Genomic DNA, 22,472 nt, shown 5'->3' on the forward strand with positions numbered 1-22,472 from the left:
GCCCGCGGGAGGAGGGCCGGGACCGGGCAGTGGCGCGCCCGCGTCACCGGGGCGGCTCCCACCTGGAGCGAGGGGCGGAGCTTAGAGAGGGGCGGGGCTTGTCGCGGGGCGGGGCTTGCCGTGGAGCGCTGGCTGCGGGGCTGGGTGGAGCCGGAACGTTGGAGCTTCTGGGGGCGGGCTTAAACTCCTGCGAAAACCTGGGGCGCGGTGGGGCGGAGCTTGCGTGCATGGGCGTGGTCGGCACTCGGCTGGGGGCGAGGCCTCGGGGTGGGGCGGAGCCGCTCATCTCCCTCTCTCGTCCTTCTCTTCCGGTCGCCCTTAGGTCACCCACGTCCAGCCCCACGCCGCAGCGCCGAGCCCCCGCCGTGCCCCCAGCCCGGCCCGGGTCGCGGGGCCCTGCTCCTGGGCCTCCGCCTGCTGGGTCCGCCCTGGGGGGGGCGCCCCCCGTGCCCTCAAGGCCGGGGGCTTCCCCTGACCCCTTCGGTCCTCCCCCCCAGGTGCCCTCGCGCCCCAACCGCGCCCCGCCCGGGGTCCCCAGGTGAGTAGGGGCTGAAAGCGGCGGCAGAGACCGCCGGGCAGGCGTGGCCGGGAGGGAGATGGGGCCGGATTTTGGAGTATCGGCCCTAGTCATTCAGAGACCGCCTTCTCCATCCAAGTTACTCGGAACTTGGGTGCCAGAGCCACAGAGGGTGTGGCCGAGGGCTGGCAGAGCCTGCTCCCCAGGGAGCGCTGAGTCCCGCAGGTGGTCGTTTCTGGGTAGGGGGCCGTGGGGCTCATCCCACCTGCCCCCTTCTTTCCAGCACTTGCATGGCGCTTCCCTCCTTTTTCACTCTCTCTCTTGCACACATTGCATCCCTTGTCTTTTCCCCTTCTAGCCGCCCTCCTCCATTCTTCCTTCCATCCTCTACGTCTCTCTCCCAGCCTCTAGTGAGCCTACCTCAGGTTTGAGGATCTGAACCCAAATCCGCTCCAGATGTGTAGATTTTGTTTACTTACACTCAGGGCTACCCTGATGCCCCCACTTCCCAGTCCTGACTCTTTGGACCTGTCTGAAGGTGTTGTCTGGCCTCTGGCCCACAGGAACAGAGGCCAGGCTGTGACTGTGTGACCAGCAAGGTGTGTGATGTGTGTGTGGGCGTGCACACAGGTGTGAGAGTGTAAGAATGGCACCCAGGCATGGGATAGGACATGGAGCAGCTGGGACAGGGGTCTGGGAGCCCTGGGACACCCTGATGGTTTTCTTCCTTCTCCTTGCCTCTGGCCCTACCTGGCTTGGACCAGCATGGTGGGTGTTGGGACAGGAGTGTGTGAAGGCTGCCCCATTTCCAGAGATTTCCAGAGAAAAAGATTCTACTTCATCCCTTCTTGATTCATGACCTTCTTTCAAGGAAGCTCACTCTGATATCTAACTCAGTCTGTCCTGTTTCCACTGGCCATGTTCTCTGAGGAAGAACACATCAGACCAATAGCATCCATTTGTGTTTCCCGATGGCTGGAGAGTAGGGCCATGGGCCTAGCCTCTATGAACCTAAAATGAAACAGAGATGGGACTTACTCTATGGTGATCTGATGGCCAAGGCAGATGGGGTAACTCAGGCAGCACGGTGTTGGTCAGGAGCACTGGGCTGGAGTGGGCCTTTAGGCAAGTCACTTTCCCTTCCAGGATCCCAGTTTCCCTTCTACCAAATGATATTTAACATTCTGCCTTTCTCCCAGAGTTGGTGTGGGGATCAGGGAGAGGGTGGCTATAGGGATGTCACATTAAGTGCAAGTGTGGCTATAGGAGTTCTTTGCTAACTTCCAACACGAGTTCAGATTCCTAAGGGTATTTGACATGCCCAGGCCTGTGCTGAAGTGTAAGAAGAGAACTGTAAGATTTGGTACCTGCTCTGACTCCAGTTTGGCTGACACATGGGAAACCTCTGGCAATACATGGCCCTGCCTCAGAGGAGAGAGCAGTCTGGGGAGCTTCAAGGCAACTTGAATTCAGTGAGGTCTGGGGCTGATGGAGATAAGGCTCAGTTGGTGGAGTCAGGAGGGCGTTTGGGTAAGGAACAGCAGGTGGGCAAAGGTTTAGTGTGGGATGTACTGAGAGCTGCTGGCCAGAGCAGAGTGCAGATAGAATAAGAAAAGATTCTTTAAAGTCCACAGAAGAGGGACTCAATGCTGTGGGCAGTAGGGAGCCATGGAAGGCTCTTGGGCAGAGACATGACAGCTGGATCCTAAGAAAGCAAGACCTGTCCCTTCTGGAACAATGCAAGTGGCCCTCTGAGCACGCCAGGCACGAGTGTGCAGGGAGCTGGTGCAAATGCCTCCTGTATGCGGGCGAGCTTCTGTGTTGTGACTCCGCCCATGCGTGTGCTTCAGTGTGCCAAGTGGCTGCATGCCCCAGATCCATGCTGCACGTGCCGGCCAGTGAGGGTGCTGGGCAGTGGTGGGGGTGGGGGAGGCGTATGCGTGTTGTTTGTGGGCATATGTGTCAGCGTGTGCATGCGGGGCCTAGGGGCCTCACTGCATGTGTGTGCACGCCCGGGCGTGTGCGTGTGCGTGTCCCCAACCCCCAGGCCTGCCCCGTCCGTGCGTGTGAACTGCCATGTTGATTTCGTGCTGTCTTTCAGAATCACTATCAGTGACCCCTGAGGAGCGTCAGCCACGGTAGGTACAGGCCTCTCCGCCTGCTGCATGAACGGTGTGTCTGTCCCCTGCCGCACCAGCTCCACATTGCAGGGCGCACCTGGGACCTCAGAGGCAGGCCCTCCTCCCTCTCCTTTCTGCAGCTCCAGACTTATTCTTTCCTCTTTCTGTCCTTGCTGCCAGCTGGCTCTCTCACCTCCCTTCTCAGCAAGCCTCGGGACTCAGTGCCACTGCCCAAGCCCTCCGTGGCTAGGCCTGGGGAGGTCTTGGGACAGGTTCCATGCCCAAGCTGGTGGAGCTGGGTGCTCTCCAGAGCTGTCAGAGAGCAGAGAGCTCATGGTTCATGATGTTAGGGGCAGAGAGCTTGACGGAGGTTATGTTGAGGGCTGGACTCAGGCAGCCAGAGGCCTTGGAACCTCACCCTAGGGTGCCACACTCATTCCCCCATCTGAGCTGTGCTGCTGGGAGTTCTGGAAACTGAATCCATGATAGGGGAGAGGAGGACAGAATCCCACCTCCTTTATCGTGTCAGCAATTGAGCAGTGATTTGGGGTGAAGGCTGTAGTTGGTTGATGATTTCAGGAAGCCTGAGTTTCCCATCTATACCATAAGCCCAGAGCACACCTCAGAGGCCAGGCTGATCACGCAGCCCCTTCCCCTGCCTCCTTGGTATTGTCACGCCTGCTGGTACACGACTGAAGGCAGCGTCCTTGGCCCTAGGTGAAGTACCGTAGCCAGCCCACGGGCTCATGGACCTGGCCTGTTGCTCCTAGGGATGACTACACTTTTCAGCCAAGGGGATGACAGTGTCTGCTGACCTGAGCAAGTCAGCTTCTCTGAGTTCCGCCCCAGCTGGGCCCCAAACTCACCCAGCAAACCCACCTGCCAGTCCACACCTGCGCTGACTCTTGCTCTTCTGCTTTTCCCCAGCAGGAAGGGCCCAGCCTCACCTACGCGACCTGCGGTCCCCCGACCACCTGAGGCTCCCCTCTTAGACTTATAAGCCTGTGGCCACTGGCATCCAGCTGCCTGCCCTCCATGCCTCCCCAGGGTCCCTTCAAAGGACTCCTGGGCTTTCTGTCCACCCAGAGGGGCCTCTAGTGCTCCCTCCAGCCATCCTTTTAGCTTTGCCCTCTTGGTTCAGTGTTCTTCCTCCTGTCTTTCTCCATCAGGCCTGGTGGCTGTTGCATGGGGCTCACAGCCCCATGCTCCCTGAGGCTAGGGGTGGCCCTGGGCCAGTGGGTTGAAAGAGATGGGGGCCATAGGGACCAGAGGGAAGCCAGAGGGGTCCAAGCACATGTCTGGTGCTGTGGGTGCACTGCCTGGTGGTGTGTGAGATGAGCGTGTGTGGCAGGGGGGCAGGGCTGCCCCAGCCTTTACTGCAGACCCCCCATGGAGCTCGGCCCCCCCCCATCTCCAGCTCCTCCCTTCCACCTTCCCTCTCTCGTTTCTCTCCTCTACTCCAGAACCCTTGCCCATACCCTCACCTGCGTCTTCTGGTCTTGCCCTCCCCTCCCCCCATGCCGGGCTTGGCTGCCCTCGCCTTACCAGCTCTCTCCCCCTTTTCTCTCTCTCGTTCTCTTTGCTTCCTCTCCAACTGCCAGCCGATCGGGTCAGGCAAGTCCATCCCGTCCTGAGAGCCCCAGGCCCCCCTTCGACCTCTAACCAGATCCCTCCTATTCCTCGGAGACCTCCCTTTCCAAGCCTGCCTGGACGGCTGTTCTGTGACTTGACAGTGGCTACCCAGCCCCAAAGCCTCCCCCTTCATCTGTGACTTTGTTGTAGTGGTGAGCTGACACTTCCAGGCGTGATGTTGGTGAAGCTTGTGCCCCTCTGTGGTATTGCTCCTGCCCCTTTCTATAAATATCTATAAATATTCACATATATATATATAGACACACATACATACACACACACACACACACACACACACACGGCTACTACAGCCTCGTCTCTAGTGTTGAGAATCAGTCACCATGCTGTCCTTGAGGAGTCTCGTGGCCCAACTAGAATGGAACGCTGTCACCCTAACATCCCCTTCAAAGTGTGCCACCTCCAGTGAGCCTCCCTGTCATGCCTGGCCTGTGGACAGCCAGCCCCCCCTGCCACGCTCCCGACCCTCGCCCCCTCGAGCACGGGGGTGCTGTACTGGCAGCTGTGTGGTTCTCTGACTGCTACCAGTTTTGCTGTCTCTTGGCTGACAATAAAACCCATTTCTGGACGATGAGGAACAGCGTGTCCTCTGCTGGCTTGTGTTCTCTGTGGCTCTCAGGGGGGAGGTAAAGTTTTAACATTGGAGTGAGGGGTGGGGAAGGACCCAGGATCGCTAGGGTGCTGTAAGATGTGGTGGAAAAAAAGCCCCGTCCTTTCTGAGGCCTACTGGGAGAGCACATGGAGTCAGCTGATCCTCATCCTGTGAACCCTGCTCTGGCCACGAGGGGGAACGGGAACCAACTCAGCCTGGAGGGAGTATATGGGGCTGTGGCCAGGCAGGCAGTGTGGAGGGACGGATCAAATAGGCCACCGGAGGCGCAAGGTGATGGAATGGAAAACACCTGGACCAGCACTCAGCCTTCATGGGGCTGTGTCACCCCGCTTTCCCTCCCTGGGATTAGCTCAGGCTTCTGAATCTCTCAGCCATTAGGGCAGGACTGCTCCTGAAAGCCCCACGGCAAGTCCCCTGGGATCCCCCAGGCTTTACCAAGCAGCATGCAGGTGACAGGCCTTGGAAGAACTCTTAACAGCACCAGTGGAATGCTCAGACACACTGAGGCTCAGCACAACCGGAAGCCTGCCCTCTGCTGGCAGGACCCACTCCCTGTTCAGTGCCCTGGTCACAGACTCCAGGACCCAGCGACGGAAAAAAGGAACATGCAAGGACAAGCAGTATGGCTAAATCCATTTATTCTGAAATAAAAAGTGAAACAAACAGGAGTCGAATCACCCGGGAACAAACCCGTCCCCGCCTCCACCTCCTCTCTCTCTCCTATACTATCAATAAATAAGTTTCCCCAGCCCCAAATATTTAATAGAACCTCCTCCCCATTTACCAGCTCCAACCTCAACTATGATACAGGGGGCTGCTCTACCTCCAGAATATACAAAATGTTACACAGTTACAGTATAAACACTGGGGAGGGAGCCCACTCCGCCACCAGCTTATGTCCTTGCCTGGCCTGGGTTTGCCCCAATTGTCCCAAGGCCTGTGCGAGTACTGTCCAGTTGTCTAGCTGAACAAGGTGGGGGCACTTGTGCCCCAAAGTGCCTCTGAATAGAGGATGCATGAGCCCCTCTGAATGAAGGACTGCTTGGTGGGGGTGAGGAGGCCACCAGGGAGCCCTTGCTCCCTGAGAAGAGCAGCCTCCTAAATAAACTGCCTTTTTTGAGCCTCTCTGGCTCAGTTTTTCTGGAACTATTAATAGCCCAGAGATGAAGACACAGCCCAAATGGCCAGGGGTCTGCACCTATTTGTCCCCCCTCATTAGAGAGGGGGCTTACACCCCTTTTCAGGGGATTGCTTGCTAGTTTAGGGATAAAGGGTGACTGGGAAGGAGGGGTGGGAAGGAGTGACAGGGTGGCAGGGATGGGTGGAGGCAGAGCCCCTGACCCCATGTCTCTGGTTGTTGCCTGCTAGCGTCAGGCATTTAGACCACGGTGATCTTCACCTGGTCATTCTCGTCCGCCCGGTAGAAGAAAGGAATGCAGGAATTGCTGCCCAAGCCTGGGTACTCCCGTGGGTTCTGGATCTCACGCAGCAGCTGCATGATCTGCTGTGCAGTGAGGTTCTCAGGAGCAGTCTGGCCCACCAGGGCCTGCCCTTGGGTGGGCTCCATGTTGTCCACAAGGCTCACCTCCCGGAGACCTTTGGAGAGAGAGAGACAGGGCTGAGTGACCTGCCAGCTCTTCTCTGCCCACCCCCCAGCCCCCCCGAGGTCTCTACTCACCACCCTGGTTGTCAGTAGTGCCAAGCTCCTGGGGGGCTGAAGGTGCTGTAGTGGGCTCCCCAGCAGGGTTCTGGGCAGCCAGGAACTTGCCGTAACATTCATTACGCTCACCCATCAAGCGTGACACCAGTTCCTGGAGCTCCAGCAGCTTCACCTGGAGGGAGAGGCACTTAGCAGCCCTGCCCCACCCCCATCCACAGAGATGGTCAGAAAAATCCTGCTACCTTCATCTCCTCCTTGTCCTGAGCCAGCCGGCTAATGTACTCCTCCTTCTTCCGGTGCCGCTCCTGCAGCACTGCCCTCTGATTCTGATAAAGAGCAATGTACTCTCCTGCGGGGAACAGGAAGGATGGACAGGGCTCAGATGCGGGACTCTCCTGACCCAGCACACGGTGCACCCCCACCCCCACCTCCCACTCCGGGCCCTGGCCTCCCCGCTCACCAATAGTGTCTGTCTCTCCCGAGAGCTGGATGCAGCGATGTTCTAGCTCCTCGACCCGCTCCTTCAGATCCACTTTCTCCTGCATAATCTTTGTAAATTGGCCCTACAGCCAAACAGCGGGGTCAGGGCTCCGCAGTGCCTATAAAGCCCCCACCCTTCCTGGCCCCCATCAGGGGTGACTTGCTCACCTGCAGCTTGTCCATGGCCTCCTGGAGGGCCTGGTGGGTTTCTGCAGGCACACTGCCCTCCCTGGTCCCGGGGGCTTGGGCCTCCTTCTCCACTCCATCCTGGGATGGGTTGGCTAGGTGAGCCAGGCGCTGGCAGCGAAGCTTCTGCTCCTTCAGCTGCTCACGAAGCCGCGCCTTCTCTTCTTCAGCACTGGCTAAGGCCGAGTTACAGAATGCCACCTGCGGGCAAAAGTTGTGCATGTGCTTTCATAGGGGTGCTCAGGACCAGTAAGAGGCAGAGAAGCTCCCCGTCTCCAGGCCTTGGTGGGCATGCCTGTGGTTCAAGGATGGCATGGTGTCTGACTGGCTCCCAGGGAAGGTTGTGGGTCCAGAGAAGTCAGAGGGAGGGAAACCACAAAGAGTATCTGAGAGGAACCACAGGCAGAGGGAAGGCGGGAGGTGAGACAGAAGGAGCGGGAGGTCAGCTCACCATGGCCTCTCGGCTCTCTAGGTCCTCCGGCATGCTCAGTTTTGGCCGGGGAGCCTCCTCATCCTGCTCCTCGCTGTCTGGTCCATCTCCTGTCAGGGGCAGCCAGGGGGTCCTCAGACAACCCAAAGGAGGTGGAGCAGGCCGGTAAGAAAGCTCGGGGCCCAGCTCTGCCCCCCCGCCCCCACCTCCCTGTGCAACCCTGGGCTGGCCAGTCACTGGAGGAAAAGGATTCACTGTCTTTAAGGTCTCTTCTAACTCAATTCCATGCTGCCAAAAGTCCCCCTCCTCCTTGGGCCAGGTGTTCTCCTGGGCCATCCCACTTACCTTCCCCGGGTGCAGCTATGATTTTCAGCTGGGCCTGTAGCTGCTGGTTCTCCTGGTTGGCAGCTTCCAGGAGCCCCTAAGGGGCCGGGAAAGGGAGTGAGGAGGGACACAGGTTGCAGGCCTCCCCTCTCAGGAGCCCAGGACTCAAATTCCCTCACCTGGGTCTCCTGCAATGCCTGGTGGGCCATCTCCATCGCCATCTTGTCTTGTACCTCCTCGTGCTGCAGCCGGTCCATGAGCTGGGTCTGCAGCAGCACCTGCTTGTGCAGCAGCTCCTTCTCAGAGGCCAGCTGCTGGTAGGCGGCCACGTGCTGCTGGTAGGCAGCCACGTACTGCTGCAGGTGGTTCAGGTACTGGTCCCTCTGCTGTTCCAGCCCCTGAGCCTCCTGGTTCTTTGCCTCCACCTGTGGGAAGACTCTAGGAGTGAGGTCGGGTGGCAGTTTGCTTCCAGATTTTGAGCCTACACACTTGGGGACGTTGGGGCTCTGCTGGCCGGCCAGGCCCCTGGCTTGCTTGCTCCGTGGCCTAAGTGACTGCCTGCCTCCCCCAGAGCCACATGCCGCCTTCACTCAGCTTCACACGGCAGAACAAGCTTCTATCTTAACTTTAGGTCACAGATGGGTGGAAAAACAGAGGCAGCCAACATCTGCACACTGAATGCCTAATGCTTTACATGCATGATTCTCATTTAATCCTCAACACCTCCTTTTTAATGTAAGTGCTAACCTCCCTCTTAGGTTAGGGAAACTGGTGCTTAAAGATGCAAGATTAGATACCAGGGCTGAACCCAAGCGGCTGGCGATCATACTCTCTTCCCCTCTAATTAGGGGCTCGATGCCTCTAGCAGGGATGACCACCTATGGCCCAGAGCTACCCAAGTGTGAAAGTCAGAGGCCAGGGGACAGCAAGCAGTTATGGGCTCTGAAGGACTCTGGGGTCATTAGTTCTGGCCTCTCCCTCGCCAGAGGCTAGTGCCTGTCTCCTAGCCCTTCTGGCTGGGGCAAGGGTTACCTTCTCCTTCAGTTCCGCCAACTTCTCCTGTAGCTGACTCAGCTTCTTGGCCAGCTCCTTCTTGACGTGCTGCTCTGACTGCAGCGCGCAGGTAATTTCCATATTCTCATTGGTCTGGACAGAGAGAAACAATCAGCAGTGGCCACCCAATACAGCTGGAGACCCCAGAACTGGGTGTCCGCATCCCACAGCTCAGGGAGGGGTGGAGGCAGGTGGGAAAATCTTCCCCCTCCCCATCTCATCCCTCCAAACAGGGCTCTCTAGGTCACAGCGTGCCTTCGAGGGCACCGTTTCATGGAAGGTCCATACCACACCCATGGTACAGGTGGGAAAACAAAGGCCCAGAGGGGTCAGGTGTCTCGCCCCGCCCCAAAGGACTTGGCCAGGGAGGAGGGCAGGCTGGCCGGGCAGGGCTGCGCACCAGCCTGACAAATCCATTCTGCAGCTCGGCCAGCTGCTCCTTGAGCTCGCGGTTCTGGGAGAGCGCGCGGCTGATGGTGGTGCGGTCGTTCTGCATGCTCTCCAGAATCTGCTTGCGCTCCTCCGCCTGGTCCCCCCACTCCTCAGCTGCCCGCTCCAGCTCCAGCAGCCGCTGCTCTTGCTCCTGATTCAGGCGACTTAGACTTTCATTGTCTTTCACCTGTTCCTTCAGCTGCCCTGCCAGGCTCTCCAGCTCCTTATGTAGCTGCTCGGCCTCCTCTTGAAGCAGTTGTTCTGCTTCCGAGGGCCCTTCTGGGGACTCCTGGGGTGGGCACGCAGCTGAGAAGGGAGCACACTGTCAGGGCCTCTCAGCTCTGCAGTCCCCAAAACTCCCTCTTCTTGGTCCACAGCTCCTAACTCAGCCTCCCCACCCCACATCTTGGCTTCCTGGCTCAATGTTTCAAGACACTTTCAAATGGAGTTCTTTACATCTTTATGCTCAAGATGACTTGGGAAGGGGGACAGTGGGGACTCCACCCCTCTTGTGCAGATAGGGACACTCAGGCTCAGAGAGACTGCAAGACTTGCCAACTCCCGGTACGGACCTCTCTCCCTGGGCCACAGTGCCCTTCCACCCACCCACCTCCATTCTAAGCCACCCTCACCAGCCCCGACACCAATCCTGCTCCCAGACGCCCCGCCCCAGCTTACCCATCTGGCTCCTCAGTTCAGCCAAGCTGGCCTCCAGCTCCTGCACCTGACTCATGCTGTGCTCCTTTTCTTCCCTCAACTTGCACACCTGCTCGAAGCACAGAGGGGCAGAGGGGGATGAAGGAACAGCCCAGCGACCATCGCCCTCTCCACCCCCACCTCAAGAGATACACTTCCGCCTCTGCCTGTGCACAGCAAGTGGCATGATCCCCAGTTTACAGATGCCCAGGAAGATCAAGTGACCTATCTCAGATGAGGGGTTGAAGGTCACATCTCACCTGCTCTGACATTTGTTCCATCTTCTGCTGCCAGATGGCGTTTTCTTCTTTCATATTTGCCACGTACAGGTCTCTCTCCATCTTCAGCTGCTGCAGTGAATCTTTCAGCTACAGGAGAGGGCGCAGAAGTTAGCAGGGGCTGTCACTGGGCCTCACCTGCTCCTGGACACCTGGGGTCATCCTCCATCCACACCTCTCCCTCTGCAAAGCCTCACCAGCTGCACGTGGGTCTCCAGCTGTGCCCGGTCTTCCAGGGCCTGCTGTAACTGCTCGCTGCTACCATGCGTAGGTTGATTAGAAAACTGGATGGTGAAAAATGAGGTTAGATCCGGGGAGCCCAGGGTGTTCCATGCAATGCCCCCTAAAAGGGTCTGAGCTAGCATCAACGTACAACTCAGGGTTGTCCTAATATTATTAGTACCACAGGCTTTATTTTTACTAAATACTCATTATAATTAGGGGTTTTTTTTAAGTAGTTTTTTTGTTAAATAGAGGTGCCAGGGATCGAACTCAGGACTTTGGGCATGCTCAGCACACACTCTACCACTGAGCTATACCTGCCCCCTAAATACTCATTATAAACAATTAAAACAGCAAGTGTTCAAAGTCCTCCCAACCCTTCCTCTAGCTTCCCAATCACCCCAATCTGTGTGTATCCTTCCAGAGCCTTTTCCATAGGTATACAAACACGCTGCAGCTGTGCTATCATGGGGCGGTATCACACATGGTTCTGCAAGTTAATTTCACTTTGCTGCAAACAAGATACATTTAGTTCTGTAAGTTACATAGTAGCCCAACATATACAGCCTGCTGTGTCCATACCCTTATCGATGGCCTTTTAGATGGCTATAATAAATAGGGCTACACACTGGTGCTGCTCCTAGAAATGGGTCATTGAATCAAAGCTGGTAAGTGAACAGCCGTCTGTTCAGATGAACTTCAGAGCAACCTTAAGCTCTAACTTTTTATATCTTGAGTAAGCCATTTATTCGACTGCCCATCACAGGAATGGGCACAAAGACTGCCCTGGTGGACAGGTAAATGGGAGGACAAGAGAGGAGGTAATAAGCTCTGTCTGCTGCCAGGCCAGACCAAATTTGGAGACCCACATTTCACACTGGTGGCCTGATCACAAGGGAAGCCCTGACAGATCAGGTCACATCCAGGAGAAAGAAGTCAGGAAGGTAACAGGTTGCATGAGAAATAGCTGAAGGAGCTGGGGCTGTTTAGCTCAGTAATAATCTTAGAATGGACAGGGGAATCACATACTCCCTTGCAAAGTATCTGAAGGTCTCTTTTGGGAAAGAGATTAAACGTTTCCCATGTTGTTCTGGAACCAAAGACCCCAGTGGAAGGATGTTTTATGAAGGCAGAGAATTGCTGTGCATGCAGAGAAACTCAAGAGGAGGCTCTCTGACTTGGGCACCCTGTCTGCCTGGAGGCTTGGCCGCTGAGAGGAAGGAAACAGACCCGTGGCTGGTCTTGTGACAGTCACCCAGAAAACAATGGTTTTCAACCAGAATGCTTTAAAGAGTTTAAAAAAAAAAAAGCCCCTATCCCTGAGATTCTGATTCCAGACGTCTGGGCAGGGCCCCAATTTTTCTTCTATCTCTGGAAGATTCTTTGCAGGATCAGAACAAGGATCCAAGTTCTCTAGCCTGTGGCCGGAGGCCACCCACAATGATCTGGGAGGTCCTGGCCCACCATGTGGAGCCAGCATCCCCCAGGCCTCGAGTCCCACCTGCTGCAGCAGCAGCTCCGACATCTCCAGCTTCTTCTGCAGCTCATCTGTCCCCAGCTGTATGGCCGCCTTCTCGCTCACTATGACCCGCAGCTTCTCCTCCAGCTCCAAGTTCTGCTGCTTCAGGTCCTCATTGTTTTTGCTATGGCCAGAGGCAGCGGAGGGAGGCATGAGTAAGGAACAGGAAGGATCGCTCTGGTGATCAACCCACCACCTTGGCCACAGAATGACAGAACAGTCACTTTGGAAGGGACCCCGGGCTCAAGAGTCACAAGTGGCAGGCCAGAGAGGACATTAGTCACCTAAGGCCACAGCATAAGTCGATGGCACAGCTGGGACAGAGTCAGACTCTGCACAAGTCCAAACCTGTACCACCTTGCCATGATCCCTTGGATCCCCCTACTTCCCAGCCCATCCCCCAGAGGCCCCCCCAGCCCTCCCCGACCTCCCCCATCCTACTTGTGCTTGTATAACTCCAGCTTGAGGGCATCTCGCTCCTTGGTTAATTCTTTGTTGCTCTGCAAACACAGAAAAGCAAGGTCAGGATGGGGCAGGTGGAAGGTGCAGCTTGCAGACCGACAGCAGCAACAGTAATCACTCCCAGCGACATGTCCTCACCTGCTGTCACACTTCACATTTTTTCAAAGCACTTCCAAGTTCATGTTCTCATTTGGTTTTAACAGGGACTCGGGAAGGGTGGAAGAGGCAGTGGAGAGGCCTAACCCACAGCTGGCTAACAGGCCCAGGGACAGCGGATAACACTACCACTGTTATTACTACTGTCATCACCACGTCTGAAACTTTTTTGAGCACTTTCTCAGCCAACAATCCCATTTTATCCTCAAAATCACCGTGGGAGGCAGTTACTATTACTACCTCCATTTTACAGGTGAATGACACGGAGTACTAGAAGTTAAGTCGCTTGCCTAAAATCACTTAGACAGAGCTGGGATTGAACATCCAGGTCTGTTTGATTGTTTAAACATGTTTTCTCCCTGGGTAGGGGACGCAGATATGGAGGGGCGGTAAATTCTATTGTAACCTTTTGTTCATTTTTTGAGTGGATAGCACACTTACATAGCCCAAAACCCAGAAGGTACAGAAGTGACATGTCTCTTAGCCATGTCACTGTTCCTCTCCCCTGGGTTTTTATGAATCCTTCCAACATGTCTTATATATTACACACAGGTACTGCTCTCCTTTTTAGTTTAGCATGGTAGCAGATTAAAAATGCTGTTCTGCACCTTCACAGCCCAAACACCTAGCACTTGGGCCAGGGCCCACAGCCAGTTAAGGGCAAGGCTGGCACTCAGGCTCGGGACTCTGCATCCAGTGCTCACGCTAGACAGTAGCCCCCTCGCCCCCTAACTAGCCCACAGCAACCAACTCAGGTCCAGCTTGGTTCTAACAACCACACAACTTGAAAGCACTGAGAAATGGCCAGTGCTGCTCTCTAAGTATCTTCCCTTCCATCCCGTAGAAGGGACCTTTAGGCTCCCTCCCGCTCTACCGCACCTCCAGGGGATGGGCGGGCTGCTGGGCTCACCCTGTCGGCCTGCTTTTGCTGCGCGGAGATGGCAGAGAGCGTCCGCTCCAGCTCTCCCACGCGCTGCCTGGAAGACTGCAGGCGGTTAGCGAGATCCTCCGACTCTCCTGAAACAATGGTTAGAAGTGAAGCCCAAAGAAGGAATCCCACTGAAGGCCTGCCAGCACGCCTGGCTGAAGGGTGAGAGGATTCCCACCTGCTTTTTGTCTGGCTGCCTGTTGGGTGTGAGCCAGAGCTGACTGTAATTCTGACTTCTCAGACACTAGAATCCCAATAGTTTGAATGTGGACCTTTGGGAGAAAGGCCAAACAAGTGGTGAAAAAAGCAGAAAAGCAATGTTTCCTAGGGGACGTGAGGGAACCTGGTACAGTCCACGCACCTGCAGCTGTTCTCTTAGAGCCCCTTGTTCCTTCGCAAGCTTTTGCTCAAATCCCTTCTTCTCCTGCAGGAAGAGAGAAGAAACAGCTCTTACTGGGAGGAGGGAGAGATGGAACAGCAAAGGACATGCCCCCAGAATGCCACCACTGGCCCAGGACAGGCCCACCAATGAGAACAGGTAATTAGCTGCCCAGGTAGTTGGGGTTGGGGATGGAGCAGGGAGTAAGCCCTCTATTTCTCCAGACTGCAAGCAGACAAGAGGAGAATGGGCCTCTACATCTGAATCCTCCCCCAAACTCATCAGCCACGTGATGATCAGACAAAGAAATCACGTTACCTTTTCAAGTTGATCCAAAGCCTCTTGGTTCTCTTGTTTCTGTGGAGAGAGGCAAACGAAGGTGACTAAGGTTGTCCCCCTCTCCCACGATCCTCAGACCAAGGAGAGGGGATGACCAGGGACCAGGAATGGGTTTAAAAGGGAGAGTTCATAGGGACATGAACAGATGAACTCTTCTCAAGCCAAGAGACTTTGGGTCTTAGGGGGCGTTTGCTCACAGCTACAGAAATGAGTCTGAATCCAATGCCCTTGAAAAGACAATGACATAAACCCCTAGAAATGAAGTCTGAGATGGGAAAGCCCACCCTCTGCCAGCTCACGATCTGGAAGGGTGCATATGCTCAATGGATGTTTACTGAGCACACACCGCAGGCCAGGTTCTGTTCTTAACAGCAGGGATACCGGAATGAAAAGGATCTTTAAATCTTTGATTTTTTGAGCTAAAAGGGACCTTGGACACCCTCAAATTCTATTTCCTCGGGAAACTAAAGCCCAGGGAGGAGAGGTGACCTGTCCAAGGTCAAAGTCGGAGCAAATCAAGGGCTGAGTCAGGCCTGGAACATACCAGTCAACTAGTGCTTCCCCTAGAGGTGAGAGACCCGGGGCGAGTACAGAGAGGATTCAAGCAGGGGTGTCTGGAGAACAGAGCAGGCAAAGAGAGCAGCCACAGAGAGAGCCATGCTGCGTGCCCCGTGCTCCGGGGTCCCTCCAGCTGAGACCTAGGCCCCCCGGCACCCCATTCTCCCTTGGCATCAGGGGCCCCCAGCCCCTTTCTTTAGAGCCCCAAGGTGAAACTAGAGCCCCAGATTGGCAGCGTGGAATCAGAGGACAACACTGGACTCTTACCAATTCCTCTATCTTGCTACTGAGTTGTTTGTTTTTTAGATTGCTGGAGTCCAAGGCTACTGATAGTTCTTGGTACCGGCTCTGAGGCGCATGCAGAGAGGAGGAGGAGGAGTTGGAAGAGGGATGGGGGAAGAGGTAGAGAGAGCAATCATTAGGGTTGGGGGGTGTCTGGGCTGTCTCAGCTGGCAGTGGGGCACCCAGCCCCCACTGTGGGAGGAGGTGGGGTGAGGGCGGTGACTGGCCTGCAGGGTCACTGGGCCACGGTCCAGGCCCACTTACCTCCAGTTCCTTTATATTATGAGATGATAGGCCCTCCCCATTGATGTAAGATGTAGACTAGGAGAGATGAAAGGGCTCACATGGAGACATTCTCTGTCCCCCTCAAGGCCTAAACCCTCCAACATCGTCCGCATCAACTGGCAACACTTTCCTTTCTGCCTAACTTGGCCCCCTCCTCCCCCCTTAACCCCTTTGTGCCAGCTTCTCCTGGTTCTTAACTTCCCCTTGTCCCTCCCCTCCCAAGCAGTTCTCATCAGCAGGATAAAATGATGGAACCAATCTCGTGGTCCAACCTCTTCATATGTACAGCTTCAGCAAGGAGACTCCAAGAAGTAATGACTAGCTAAACATTATCCAGCCAAGCTGGCCAGTCCCAGGATCTTCCCTCCCTCTTGGGAATCTCTGCCTCAGTTTCTTTCTGTCCTATTTTCCTTCCGTCTCTAGCCCCATCTGGGCTTCATTTTTGGGGTACCTCAGATACAAGCCCGTTGAGCTGCTGAGATAGTTGTCGCAGGCTCTCGGTGGATGAGAAAGATCTGGAGATGAACACAGGAGTCAAAAAAAAAAAAAAAAAAAAGAACACAGGAGTCAGGGGTGCAGTAGGCTCAATGGGAAAGAGGGGGTTCATGGGCAGTGGCCGAGGGATTGCTGCCCCCCACGGGAGATACTCACGTGCTTTCATCCATGGTAAGAGGACCATTTTCAACATCATGGTTCTGTTCAGGAAGAAATGTATGAGGCAGTCATTCAATTTCTGGTAAGAACCATTCAAGGGCAGGGCGAGCCAAGCTCATTCCAACAACCTTCCATCTCCTTGAACCTTAAGGAACACCTGGTGTTGACCTCCCCCATCCCAGTCCTCGGGAAGGCACCAAGGCTCTAGGCACAAGCTGCCTGAAGAAAGGGGAATGGATCCACAGGAGGTACAATCCTCCGGGAAGGAGGAGGGCTGAAAACATGGTGGGGCAGTGGGCACAGGGGGAAGAGGCACAAACCTGAGTTGATGCCATGCTAGTGACACGGGGGGGACTAGCACTGGGGGAAGTGACACCGCCAGGTGACATGGTGTCATCAGCAGATGGTGAAACAGGAGCAGCGTGGTCTTTGGGCGCCTGTCACAGAACAGAGCAGGGGGTTAGGGGGACATGCAGGAAAAAAGGCGCCTTGCTGCCATGAATGCAGGGGTACAGAGCGGGTAGGACAAGTGTCACTGCAGTTGGAGTGACAGTCACACATGCTGAGAGCCACTCTGGGGTGTGGCTATGGCTCGCCCAGACAGCGGGCCACTCTGCAGCCTTCTGGATGGTCTTTGTGAACACAAACAGCCTCGTTCACCCTGGAGCTCAGCAAAAGACAGGACCAGGCTACCCTGCGGCAGCCACAGCAGGTAGAAGGAAGGTGTGCCAAGTCGGAGAAGGAAGGCACTGCTCTTCCAGAAAGCCAGCCTGTGCCTCACAGTGACCCTCACCCTGAGCCCCTGCCGGGCAGAAGGCGGCAGTGATGAAGGAGGAGAGCTACCTGCCTGTTCCCTCTTTCCCCTCTTGCTCTCCATCCCTTCCTTCCCCCAACCACTGGCTGTGTTTCCCCAACTGATTCAGGTCCTTTCTGGGAAAGAAGCTGTCCACCAAGAAGCCTCTCCCTGCTCCTGGAGGTAAAAAGAAAACCATGGCCACTGCCCCACCCTAACCTCCTAGCTCCAAACACCCACCCAACCAAGAAACAAGCTGAGAAACCAGACATAAGATGTCTACCCTCTGACTCTCAGCAGCCTGGGAAACAATCATGGGATTGAGGACCAGGAGCCGTGGAGACACTCCCTCTTCCCTGAATGGACCCACTTGCTGGCCAGAGCCCCACTCAGCTTCTCTCCAGGCTCAGGCCTGACACTCAGTCCTAGCCTCCGGCTCTAGAGATTTAATGTTCAACAGGACAGATGGGCAAAGAAATGGGGAAGAGGGTTGATAAGCTAAAGACTGACGAGGGAAGAGCGCTAGGGAGCCAAGGCCTGGCCAGCAAAGCTAGGTCCAGAAGAAGAGGCTGCACCTCTCCTGCGGGAAAGAGCTGCCTGCTCTCTGGACCCCTCAAACCTGGCCTCTGGAAACCCAAATCCACTGCCCTCTTTAGAGCAACTGTTATGGAACCTGGAGGAGCTGAAGATAAATCAAGCTGTTTGTGTGGTTACTGTCCATGCTGTGACCTTTGACCCTGGAACCTGGTGTTGCCTTGCCAACCTGTACCACTGAACCTAACCAGCTGGCTAGGCATGAGACTTCGGGGGAGTGGAGCACACTCTTAGCCATGGGCCCTGGCCAGATGCCTGGGTCCCTCCTGGCATCTTGGGTGCCCACTGATCCCTAGCATTAGAAACAAGAAAGCTCAGAAGGGGAAAAAAGTATTTTTCTGAGGACTTAAATATACATAACATGCCTATTCTGTGAGCAACCAACTTATTTCATAATTTTGAGTCATAAAGCTAAGTATGGAATTTTAAAAATCACTGTCCAAATGTCTCATTCCATTAAAAAAAATTTTTTTTGCCATTTTTTAGTCCTCATTTCTAGAAATACCATCAGCTCTGCCCAGGATACTGCCATCACAGGCCTGCAAAACTAGAGTGGAAAACTTCAGTGGGAAATAGTTATTGATGTAGGGAGAATTTTAAAACAAGAAGGGAGTATGGGACTCTGGGTCTTCATTTCCAGGAAAGCAGAAAGATGTGGACCCAGAACCTTAGAACATGAGTGCAGACTCAGGGCTTCAGGACTCCTGCTGGCCTGTGCTCCCCTCCTGGTGCCACTCACAGCGTCTCCTCTGAGCAGACAAGGTGAGTCATAGCACCTGGACAGACCCGACCGACTGGGCGTGAGCAGTCCTGATGACTGAAAGACTGTAACACCAGCCAACAGTGCCCCGTCCCAGCCCCTCTTCCCCTGCCCATCTCCAACAGGACCTAGCCCCATTCCAGCCCCACTCCTGTGGCCTGGAAGATGTCCCCTGAGGAAGTTAATTAAAGGAGGAAGTGCCAACGTCATGTCCAGAGAAGGTCATCTCCTAGTCCAGTGCACCCCAGGCTCCTCGCCTTTCTGGGAAGTACTCGGTGAGCTCATAACCCTGGCATTACCTGTATTACACCCTCTGCCTGGGACTCCCATTTCCCCTACCCTCAATATGGATGATTGTTACCCACCTCTATGACTAACCAGCCTCAAATGCCACCCCCTCCAGCCTCAAGTCCGTTTAGAACCAACCTCTGCCTCAGTTGAGCATTTGAAATGTTGCCACATTCTACCTTGCTTCCTTCACCTGTTTTCTCCAGCACCTAGCAACGAATGTGCCTCTGCTCTCAAGAGCCCACTGAATATGTTTAAGTGTCCAGTTGATTCTTAAAAGAGAGTAAGGGCAGAATGTCCTGATCACTCATGTGTTTGGTTAATCTCACATCCTTTACAGTTAGTTCCACTAAAAAAAAAACAACCCTCAGTCCTTGTAACTATAATGCAAACTCTTAACCCTACATTCCCTACTCCCAAACCAAAGTGAACTGATCAACTCAAAAAGATCACACACTGCTATGTGGTCTACTGGTGTTTTGGGGACAGATGCCCAGGGGGCAAGACCTGAAGGTTTGGTTTTATTTAACCTCTCCTAGTGTGATAGCACCATGGAGCACTCAAACCTGAGGCTCAAAAAGCCCAAATCTCATACACCTGCTCTGGAAGCTATTCCCAAATTACCTTTAACCTCCAAGGAGCATCTCACCTTCTCCAAGATGATAAAAGATATGGGGGTGGGAGGGAGAAAAAAAACCCAACCAACCAAGCAGGTGAAAAAGCAGACATGAACAAGCCAAGGGTTAATGAAAGCAACATAAAATAAGCCAGAGGCAAAGTATCCCCCAAACCAGAGAAGCCTCAGGGCATGCAGAGCTGGGAGGGAGCAAGCCAGAGAGGGGGGTCTCGGCACTGCCTCACCTTCCATTTGTCCAATGGGGGGATCGCTACCCCATTGGAGCGGTTAAGGTCGGACACCAGCACCTTCAGAATGTCCTGAATCTACAGGAGGCGAAAAGGGGAAAATAAGGGCAAGGGGAGAAAGAGAAAAGTGGCTTAGAGAGAGGCAAGAAAGTCAGGGAAGGAAGAAGAGGTGGGTTCAGGGCAATGGAATGCTGGAGAAGACAGAAAGGGATCAATACCATGGCCTGTGCCAGCTTTTCAAACAGCCACTTGTTGCCTTGCCAGAGGCAGAAATCCATGTAAACAAACAGAAGGGGAAAAGTCCCCTGAACAATGCAGTCACATAGCTCCTTAGATAAACAATGCAGCTCTTACTAGCTCCTTAGACCTTCAGGTCCGAATTATTTAAACCAGATTTCAGAATAAGGGTCTGCTTGAACAAAAGGGACTATAGCTAAAAAATAAGTTTGAAAGACAATGATCTGATCCAACAGTATCATCTTACAGATGAAACTGGGGCTCAGGGGAGGAAGCGATTTTCCTGAGGCCACCCAGCAAGCTGGTGGCAGAGATGACCTTGAAACTCAGATGGTCTCCTAATTCAAGGGGTGGGGGCTCTCCTCACCACACCCTGTGGCTCTGCTGGTGCTTCTAATGGAGAGACTGAAGGCAAGTGGCTGCCCCTTGAGGCTGGGGGTGAGGGAGATCACCTGAGCAGTAAGTCAAACAGCAACCACTCCTTACTGAATGTTTACTCTGCACCAGGCCCTGTATTAAGGGATTAGTATAAAAACAAAAATCTCATTTAAACTTCATAAGTGTAAACTTCATAACAGTATTACCCCAATTTTACCAATGTGGAAACAGAGACCCAAAGAGCTTAAGTAATTTGCCCAAAACCACATCTCCAGCAGAGGCAGAAGGTAGTATTCAAATCCAGAATTCTTAACCAATACCTGATATTTCTTTCACAATCTTAACCACTACCCTCTGCCGTCCCCTGAGTACCCCATCCCCGGAAACTGGCTAGCCAAGACTTACATCCTTAGGCGAGGGACAACCACCAGAAGTGGTTGCCTCAGGGCTACTGCCATTCTTAATCTTTCTTTTTTTCTTAGCTCCTGCAGGAACACCAGGGCTGTTCTTCTGCTGATATTCTCTTAACTGCAAAAAGGAGAAGTAAGTCTCATGAGAACTATAAGCCCCCAGGTATTCACATCCTACTTTACAGTTTACAAATTCCTCTTCTAATTGCCATCTGATTTAATGCCACAACAACCCTACAAGGTGTTGTAATTCTCAACGACTTAAGAAATGAATTGGTAACATGGCTAGAGAAGGAAAAAAGCAATAATGGACAATAGGTAATTTAAACTTATTCTTCTGACTCTGAGTTCTGGGGTTATGACATCAATCAGCAGTTGCCAGGGGGCAAAACCAGAGGCAGAGGTGGAAAAGTAAACATTTAATCAGACATCAGGGGTCCCTCTCACACATCTGTTAGAGCTGCACACCAGTACTTCTGAAACTTTTACATCAATGTATCCTAATGGCAGAAGGCAGTGAAGACACACCCCTAGCGAATGTGGGAATGTTAACAGAAAGAGGACAATCCAAACGCCATTTCAGAGAGAAGTCTATTATAATCTTACAAATCTATCCAAATGTCATCCCTAAGTACATTAATATAAAAGGCCTTTTCTCTTATAATAGAACCGAGCAAAACGGATGCTTCAGGCCCATATTTATCCTGTGGCACTCAGGGCACCCCATGTTGAGACGATGATTTGGGAAAGATTCCCAGCTGTGAAGTTCAATTTCCCAGGATCTGTTCCACAGAACTCCAAAGAGCACTGAATGAGGGGCACTCTGGTCTCAGAATCATAGGGAATTAGACTGTAAGGTAGAAAATTCTTATTTAAAATGTGAAAGTCTCTCTGGACAGAAACCTGGGAGAAAAACAAACTAAACAAAGCATATTCTCCCCATTGCCACCCAGAGATATTGTCAATGTTTTGAGATCATTGGTGAAGTGTAGGCTTTTTTACACTATCGACATCTAATGATGGGGTACAGTCTACAGAGTAAGGGAGCCTGAAACCTAGATCCAACCTAGGTCCCACAGTCGCGAGGCCCCTTCCACCTAAATTTGTGCCGCGACTAGAGAAACTGGAAAAGGTGTGAAAACACTAGGGGACTGGGTCGTAAGATCAAACACGGGGCTCGTGGCGGTAATGACAGTTCCAAGGCGGATAATGACGTAACTACATTCCACTCCTCCCTACTGACGCCCGAGTCGCCGCTCCGCGGTGGGGGAAGGGAGCGCAAGGCCAGGACCGAGGTCCTTGGAGACCGGGAGCACAGGGAGCCCAGGGAGCCCAGGGAGCCCAGGAGATCCGGTTCTGGGCGGCAGGAGGCGAGGGCCGAGCCTGGAGCGGGGAGTCCCGGGGGTCACCTGCCCAAAGTCGCCCGAGGGTGACAAGTAAAAGCGGGGGCTGGGTTGCGGGGGGGCGGGACTAGCTGAGAATACTTTTGAGGGAGGGGCGCCAAAGGGCGCCGAGGGGCTCGCCCCGTGTGCCTCAGAGGCAGCACGGACTCTGGCCATGGCCCGGCCGTCGGAGGGGTCTCGGGCTGGGTCAGGGAGCCGCGACCCCGCACATTTTACCTTTTTCTTGGCCGCAGCCAATTTGCTCTGTCGGGTTTCTTCCGACATCCCGGGACGGGGAGGGGGAAGGGGAGGGCCACATCAGCACGATCCCGGCAACCACTGCGGAGCTGCTTCCGGCAGCCACCGCGCCGCTGTGCGACTGAGCCAGAAAAGGAGGGACCAGGGCAGTTCTAGGCAGCAGCGGTGTGGTGTGGGCGTGGCCTAAATTCTACAACCCCATTGGTCGATGGGAAAGATGAAAGGGAAAGGGGACGTGGTCAGAACGCCGCGAGCCTGGAGGAACAAGTGGAGCCATAATAAAAG

At 54.2% G+C, this 22,472-nt stretch overlaps 2 protein-coding genes across 16 annotated transcripts in view; one reads left to right on the forward strand and one right to left on the reverse strand.

Annotated features, from left to right (window-relative positions):
- The window catches only part of DNM1 (dynamin 1), a 41,822-nt gene extending 36,957 nt beyond the window's left edge, over positions 1-4,865 (forward strand). For 6 of the 15 annotated variants that reach the window (XR_004136393.2, XM_031450597.2, XM_064490557.1 and 3 more), the window contains 2 exons: positions 323-538; positions 3,565-4,375. Coding sequence is in view for 12 of the 15 variants with exons in the window: in XM_031450597.2 (XP_031306457.1) it covers positions 323-538; positions 3,565-3,637 (289 nt within the window). In the remaining 3 variants the exon portion in view is untranslated. Of the gene's footprint in view, positions 1-322; positions 539-1,956; positions 1,959-2,618; positions 2,656-3,564 lie in introns of all 15 variants that reach the window. The other 9 variants (XM_031450605.2, XM_031450607.2, XR_004136394.2 and 6 more) reach the window with 6 other exon arrangements.
- Positions 4,866-5,521: 656 nt separating this feature from the next.
- On the reverse strand, positions 5,522-22,319 carry GOLGA2 (golgin A2). The gene is made up of 27 exons (XM_031450586.1): positions 22,167-22,319; positions 20,543-20,665; positions 19,520-19,600; positions 16,544-16,660; positions 16,221-16,264; positions 16,021-16,084; positions 15,549-15,605; positions 15,270-15,350; positions 14,424-14,462; positions 14,088-14,150; positions 13,905-13,998; positions 13,709-13,815; positions 12,622-12,680; positions 12,163-12,304; positions 10,637-10,723; positions 10,422-10,529; positions 10,144-10,231; positions 9,434-9,771; positions 9,013-9,126; positions 8,160-8,405; positions 8,002-8,077; positions 7,678-7,766; positions 7,209-7,427; positions 7,021-7,123; positions 6,803-6,909; positions 6,579-6,732; positions 5,522-6,496 (listed from the first exon to the last, which is right to left on the reverse strand). The coding sequence occupies exons 1-27, from the start codon at positions 22,212-22,214 to the stop codon at positions 6,279-6,281; spliced, it is 3,066 nt and encodes a 1,021-aa protein (XP_031306446.1). The 5' UTR covers positions 22,215-22,319; the 3' UTR covers positions 5,522-6,278.
- Between the last annotated feature and the right edge of the window lie 153 nt (positions 22,320-22,472).

The sequence above is a fragment of the Camelus dromedarius genome, chromosome 10 (assembly GCF_036321535.1).
Source record: "Camelus dromedarius isolate mCamDro1 chromosome 10, mCamDro1.pat, whole genome shotgun sequence".
Taxonomy (NCBI): Eukaryota; Metazoa; Chordata; class Mammalia; order Artiodactyla; family Camelidae; genus Camelus; species Camelus dromedarius.

Excerpts from the sequence above, each read along its gene's own strand:
- GOLGA2 (XM_031450586.1), bottom strand. The coding sequence starts at position 22,214 with ATGTCGGAAGAAACCCGACAGAGCAAATTGGCTGCGGCCAAGAAAAAG. Across the intron at positions 19,601-20,542 it reads GTTGTCCCTCGCCTAAGGAT|ATTCAGGACATTCTGAAGGT; the intron begins GTAAGTCTTGGC and ends CGCCTCCTGTAG. Across the intron at positions 15,606-16,020 it reads TCAACGGGCTTGTATCTGAG|TCTACATCTTACATCAATGG; the intron begins GTACCCCAAAAA and ends CATCTCTCCTAG.